The 6,255-nt window shown below is 48.6% G+C and overlaps 1 protein-coding gene across 2 annotated transcripts; it reads right to left on the bottom strand.

The window, feature by feature from the left end:
* Nucleotides 1–3,230: 3,230 nt before the first annotated feature.
* Amer2 (APC membrane recruitment protein 2) lies at nucleotides 3,231–5,246 on the bottom strand. Of its 2 annotated transcripts, none has more exons than XM_035452107.1 (2): nucleotides 4,274–5,246; nucleotides 3,231–4,102 (listed from the first exon to the last, which is right to left on the bottom strand). In XM_035452107.1, exons 1-2 carry the CDS (start codon nucleotides 5,244–5,246, stop codon nucleotides 3,231–3,233), a joined length of 1,845 nt encoding a protein of 614 aa, XP_035307998.1. The 2 variants fall into 2 exon arrangements, with proteins under 2 accessions (XP_035307998.1, XP_027246212.1); XM_027390411.2 differs by having other exon boundaries at nucleotides 4,481–5,246.
* Nucleotides 5,247–6,255: the final 1,009 nt, after the last annotated feature.

Genomic DNA, 6,255 nt, shown 5'->3' with positions numbered 1-6,255 from the left:
TTTGTGCAAAATGCATCTCAAGGGAGTTCTGGTGATCTCTATTCCATTGTTGTTACATGAAATAATAAAAAATATATTTCCTCTAGTGACTATTTGAAATGCTGTAGTAAATGAAATGTTTCCCACTGCATGGTGGAGGAGAATGATGCCAGCAGAGCCTCTAATGCCAGCAGAGCCAAGGCAGGACTGAATTGACTTTAAGTAGTCTTTAAGTAGTGCGTGCATGTGTGTGTGTGTGTGTGTGTGTGTGTGTGTGTGTGTGTGTGTGTGTGTTGTGTATGTTTGTGTGTTGGGGATTTTAATGACAGGCTGTCTTTGTGCAGAGCCATTAAACTGACAAATTCCTGCCCAACAACTGATTTGGCTTTTTGCCCTCTTGTTTTAGGCAGCTCTTTACCCAAAGGGTGACAACCCAATGGCCCTTAGAACTGTACATACCAAGAAATCATCATTTGTTCATGTCTGCCCTTTCTCTTAAATTAAAAGTCAGCAAAGAAACCTGTCCAATTCTCAGAAGACTATTAGATAACATATTTATAAACAGTTGCATGTAAACATAGAAATTTCTTGTAAACACAGATAAGACAAAGTAATCCTTGGCCCAAGAAAGCAACTCTAATCCCTTTTCTGTGTTTGGAGAAGGCTGACCACCATCCTAACTGCTAACAATTAAAGGACATTTAGCTCACTGCCAAATCCTTTCCTGGGCTGGCATGGGTGCTCTTCTTAAATGTGCAGGATAAAAGAGAAAAATCAGGTGGGGGAAGTATGATGAAAAGAATTTTGTAAATAAAACATTTAAGGTCTTTTGTAACTGCTTAATTGCCAGGGGAAATTAAGGTAAATATTGCTAAAATTTTCCTTCCCTTATAAATCGAAGATGGTGTAGTGGGTGGCTGCAGAAATAAACTTCCAAGCTGGGAATGCTTGAAGGAGTGGCTTCTAGTGCCTCAGCAACCACCTGCCATTACTCTGACAATGTCTGAGCCCGTTCTTCATATGCTACCTTTCATACACAGTTGAACAAGCGCAAACAAAACCCAGCCACGGAGTTGTGCAAAGGTGAACATAATCTTTGCAGGGAAAAGCACAAGGGAAAAGTTCCTTTTGTTTTCCTGCTAGAAGTAAAATGTATGTCCTCTCTAGTTCTATGGGGGAAACAAATGCATTTTGGGGTCTAAATATTTCTATCAATATTAATCAAATTTAAAGTCTTCTTTCAAGGGCAGAAGTGATTTTCAAAATATTGCCAAATCCCAACTATTTTGAGATGTCTTCTGTCTGTTTTTATCCAGATGAATTCCTGAGCATGTATGAGATGCTTGTGTGGTTTCTGATAATGAGCCCAGAATGCTTAGGGTGATGGACACCTGGAGGGTCTCATCTCTAAACACAAGGACATTAAAAATTAAAGCATTGCTTTGTGATAAGGACCTGAGACAACACAGTAAAAGTCAGTAATCTAACTAAGGGACGAAGCAGACCTCTGCCCTCTCTTCTAAGGGAATTGCTACAAATTGGAAATGGGAATAGGTTCCTTTACACCTTATCAAGTTTTCCTTGATGTCTACTTATTTTTGTTTCCTTCATACTATTAAAATAAGTTTTCATATATTTAGCTTCATTTTTTCTTTTACAAAATATAACTAAAATTTTAAAACACAAAATAGCAGACCATTTCTTAGTCATCTCTCTAGAACTCGAATTACACTGTGCTCATGTCATTCATACACATGCAGGGTCACTGGGATATGTGCCATCTTCCCGATGTGCCACAGCACCTCTGGTAGAAGCTCTGGCCCTTTGAGTTAAATGCCTCTCCAGAGGGTATCAGTTTAGTCAGCATTCAAGGAACCCCTGTATTGTTCAAACTGCCAAGGCAGCAGGGTTTCAGCTGAAATATTAGAAAGCATATATTGAATCAAAGCACTTCTCAAAAATAATTTAGTAGAATGTTTACATACTTAGGTTTGGCAGTGTCACATGTAAAACACATCTGTCTCGGGCATAGGTTTATATAGCAAAAGTCGAATGAATAGTTTAAACTTGTATTTTTTTCTATTATTTCTTGTTATGTTCATTTTAGACTTCCTAACCTGGGGAAAATGGTTGGATTCAACATTTTATAAACAAGGTATAATCTCTGATTTGGATTGAGAAATGGACTCTTAATCAAGGCCAGGCAAACCATTGTTCAAGGGCATCAGATGCATGTATACATTATATATATATATATATATATATATATATATATATATATATATATCCTTTTAAATTGAAAGCATCCCTGCCCCAGGTTACAGTGCATAAAGAACCACAATGGTTTGTTATCATTTCCAGCTATAAGACCAGACTCTAAATTCTATATCATTGACGGAATTGTTAACCTTGAGACAAACTGTTAAAATATGCGTAACAAGGTTGAAGTTTGCAAATGACAAAATACTGAGTAATTAGCATTTAGTGAGATCTTTCCCTGATCCTGATTTTAGCATTGAGAGGGAGGGGTGGATCCAAAAAATACACAAACAAAACAAAACAAAACAAAAAAACCACATAAACTACTCATGAGCCTTTTATTTCTCCTCAGACAAATGATCTGAACCGGCCAAACTAAAACCTTTCCTTTTATGTGGATAGATCTTTACCTATTTGCATATCTGGCCACTGGACCTGGGGGGTTTTCTGCCAGCCAGCAGTCCCCTCTTCTCATGGAGTAGCTCTATGGATCTGTGGGCTTTGCAGGTGTTTCCTACACAGTGATAAGCAAAAGGTCTTCTTTTTTTTTTTTTTTTTTTTTCCTGGAAAGAGAGGCAAGAATCCTGTTGCTTAGTGATTCCTCAAGGCCCTCTTGACTCTAGAACAGCCTGATATCCTGGCGTGATGTTTTTTGTTAGATTTGGTTAAATCTTTTTTTCTGCAAAAGCAAGAGAAGGCGACTTCTGAATGATCCATGAATTAAAGAAAAAAGAAGGAAAAAAGATTTTTTTTTTAAGGTTAAAAGAAAAAGTGCTAGAAAAGAATTCTCAGGAACTTATCTGAATTCCAGGTGTAACATTCCCCTTCCAGGGCGTCCTGCCCCTGTCTCCAACAAAGACATCTAGGCCTTATGGAGAAGGGTGGGTCCTAAATTGTTTGCTTTGGGCAAAGCAAACTTCCTTCAGCGGTTTCCAGGGGAAAGTTGTATTCCTTAACACATGGCCCATCCATCCTCCTTGGCCTTGGACACCTCACAACTTTTTGGCACTGTCATGGCACGCTGCTGCCCTGATGGTGGTCCCAGCCAAACCCCGGTTGCTGACCCTGCGGACCAGCACTTTGGAAACGGGGATTTTTGTTCTGGGCAATTCACTCCTGGCTGGTTGCTGGTGCACCACAGGATGGCTGGATGGAAGGTTGGAGAGATGCTTGATGCTAATGGGGATTTTAGAGTCCTTCAGCAAGCTGCCTGGTGTTCTCAGTGGACAGGTGATGGTACCTGGAGACACGGGCTTTAGCCGGGACAAGCAGGGTGGGTCCTCCGCCACAGGAAGGGCGGCTGGGCTTCCTTCGGGTTCAGTGTAGAGATCATAGAGAGCATCGCCACTGTCGCTATCCCTGGGGATGACAGCCTTCTTACTGCTGCTGGCACTGTCTTCTTCTGGGCCAGGAGTGGTGGAGTCCCAGTAGCCCTCGTCGCTGTTAGGGACGCCTTCTTGATGCTCCTTCTCTGGGTGCTTGGGCTCCTCCTTCTGCTGAGGCTCAATGGGGATCCTGTGGAGCCTCCTGTGCTTGACAGAGGAGGACGCGTCCTTGGCTACTTCCCCACACCGGGCATCATTGGAGGTCTCAGGGGCCAGCTTGGTGTCCGAAGCAGTGGCCGCCTTCACTGCACCCTCTTGGGGCCTTTGTCCTTGGTCCTCCGTCTGGGACAACATGTCCCAGAATTCCGGGAGATAGGTATCGTCCACCTCATCAGGGCTGGCCATCTCCTCCCCTCCTCCTTGGTAGGCCACCACGGTGGGGTTCTTTTTAGAGAGCACTGGCTTGCCTGGCCCGGGGACATGCTTGTCACAGCTGGGGCCTGCCTCTTCTTCTGGGTCTGCAATAATATCTCCACAGCCTGTAAGAGAGTCAAAGCTTTTCAGTGAAGTCACGTCAGAAAACATCAAACAAATACGATCTGCCGACGGGTCTGAGGGTGGATCAATAGAGGAAGGGTCAGGGACAGCAGACGCCCGGCCGCTGCCACCTTCGGAGTCGACAAGGGGGACGGTCTTTATCGGTACGTCACCTGTCCTGGACGCATCCTCGGCCGCCTGGACCTCACCAGCTCCCGACTCGAGGGCTGCCCCGGGCTTCTCCGCGCGCCAATGCCCCTCGGCGTCCTCTCCCCGGGCGCTTGGGTCGCCAGGGCCGGCGGGGCTCGCGGCCTCGAGGCAGGTCCGCGCCGGGGCGCGCTCGGCAGACGCGGGCGCCTGCTCTCCCCCTTCGGGCTCACCTGCTGCGTGTCGCGGGGCGTCCTGGCCCGGGCTGTCCGGGCGGCGCGCGGCTCGGGGCGGCTCCTCCTTGACGCACTCCAGGCTGGCGGTGAGCGAGCCGGGCAGGACTAGGCTACCCGGGCCCGCCGCGCGCGCCGCCTTCTCCTCCTCCTCCTTGCCGCGCTTGTCCCTCCGGTGCCAGCGCATGCTGCTGAAGATCCCTTTCAGCCCCCTCTTTTGTTTGCCGCCAGCCTTGCTCGCCTCGGCAGAGTCCCCCTTGCCTGTCTCAGATCGCCCGTTCTTTTTCAGCAGGGAGAAGAAGCTGTGGGACTTGGCCACCGAGCTGCTGGCTAGGGAGGCCAGGCCAGGCCCGGCGGCTTTGGGGGGTCCGGGGTTCGGCCGGGCCCCGCCGTGATCGCCCCCACCGGGCGGCTCCTCCTTCTTGCTGCCCTCCAGCACCAGTACCTCCGCTAGTCCGTCGTGGGTCCTGCTTCTCACCATCCCCGTCGGCCCCGCGCTCTTCCCATCCCCTTTGTTTTTGACCCCAAAAATGCTGGGCATGGTGCCCCCCGATTTCCTTTTCTTGAATAACTTAAACGCAGCCTTATTGATCTTCCCCGACGGCGGCTCTGCGGCGGGCGTCTCCGCGGCGCACTCACAATGCGAGTCCATGTCTGCGGCGAGGGCCCCGGCCTGCTCCTGCCTCCTGCAGACCCCCGCGCGCGCGCCGCCGCCGCGCTCACTGACAGCCGCGCCGCCGCTGCCGCGGCTCCTGCCCGTCTCCATGGAAACCGAACGGGATCAGCCGTTGTCGTCAGCCGTAGGCTCGCGCCAGGCCACTGTCACCCGCGTTCTAAATCAACCTGAGCGGCTCTTGCTGCTGCGCTGTGGCTGCTGCGACTGCGGCGGCTGAAGCGCACAGACCGGACTATCTCCCCTCCTGCCAAGGACTTATATAATACCCCGGGCACCACATAGGTTTTTGTGTAGCAAGAGCCCTCATCACAGACTGAAAGAAAGAAAGAAAAAAAATGAAATTCGCAGTTAAGGGCTTCGGATCCCAGGGCCTCGACTCTCACCCACCTCGGGATCCTGCTCTAGTCTAGCGTTTCCTTGGAGCCCAATTTCAGACATCACCATATGCTCCCAGGTAATCCCAAAGAACAAGGCCTTTCCTTTATCTGTCTCGGAATTCATGCAGCCTCCTGTCTCTCTCAGGTCCTTCACATAGGCCAAATCTGTCCACGCCTGTGTCGGGTCCTGTGCTAAGTGTGTTCTTCGGGTTGATGGGGCTTTCGGATCATGTGGATCTGATTCCTGTTACAGAAGCAGCAACCATCCGTCAAATAGCAATTAGATTAGCAGCTCTCAGCAACAAAAGTCCAACCGTCCCCAGGGGTGGAGGATCACTGGTCTTTGGGAAACCATGAAGCTTTTATCCCACATTCCAGTGACATGGAGCTTAAGTCACACAAGTCACTGCCCAACCTACAGTTGGTCACAATTGACTGAGCAGACTTAAAACTTAGCTTGGAATGCTCTGGTCCTCTGGGTTCTGTCTGCCTCTTCCATTCAGGAGTATGGCAAGTATGTCTGTACCTGCTGTGCCCACCCTGCCCCTGGCTATGAACACCCCAGGACCTACTTGCCATCTTCTCCAATAGGACAGGGGTTAGAAGTCAGAGGTCCCTGAGGCTGTTCTGAACAACTGGTCTAGAGTCAAAGAAAACTCCATTCCCAAGAATAGCCCTGTCTGTGTTCTGACTTTGAAGGTGACTGGTATATTTTAACTTTT

The sequence above is a fragment of the Cricetulus griseus genome, assembly GCF_003668045.3.
Source record: "Cricetulus griseus strain 17A/GY chromosome 1 unlocalized genomic scaffold, alternate assembly CriGri-PICRH-1.0 chr1_1, whole genome shotgun sequence".
NCBI classification, from domain to species: Eukaryota; Metazoa; Chordata; class Mammalia; order Rodentia; family Cricetidae; genus Cricetulus; species Cricetulus griseus.
Note: the sequence above shows the minus strand (reverse complement) of the source record. Positions and strands in the feature narration are given on the sequence as shown.

Excerpts from the sequence above, each read along its gene's own strand:
- Amer2 (XM_035452107.1), bottom strand. The coding sequence starts at position 5,246 with ATGGAGACGGGCAGGAGCCGCGGCAGCGGCGGCGCGGCTGTCAGTGAG. Across the intron at positions 4,103-4,273 it reads CGAGGATGCGTCCAGGACAG|GCTGTGGAGATATTATTGCA; the intron begins GTGACGTACCGA and ends ACTCTCTTACAG.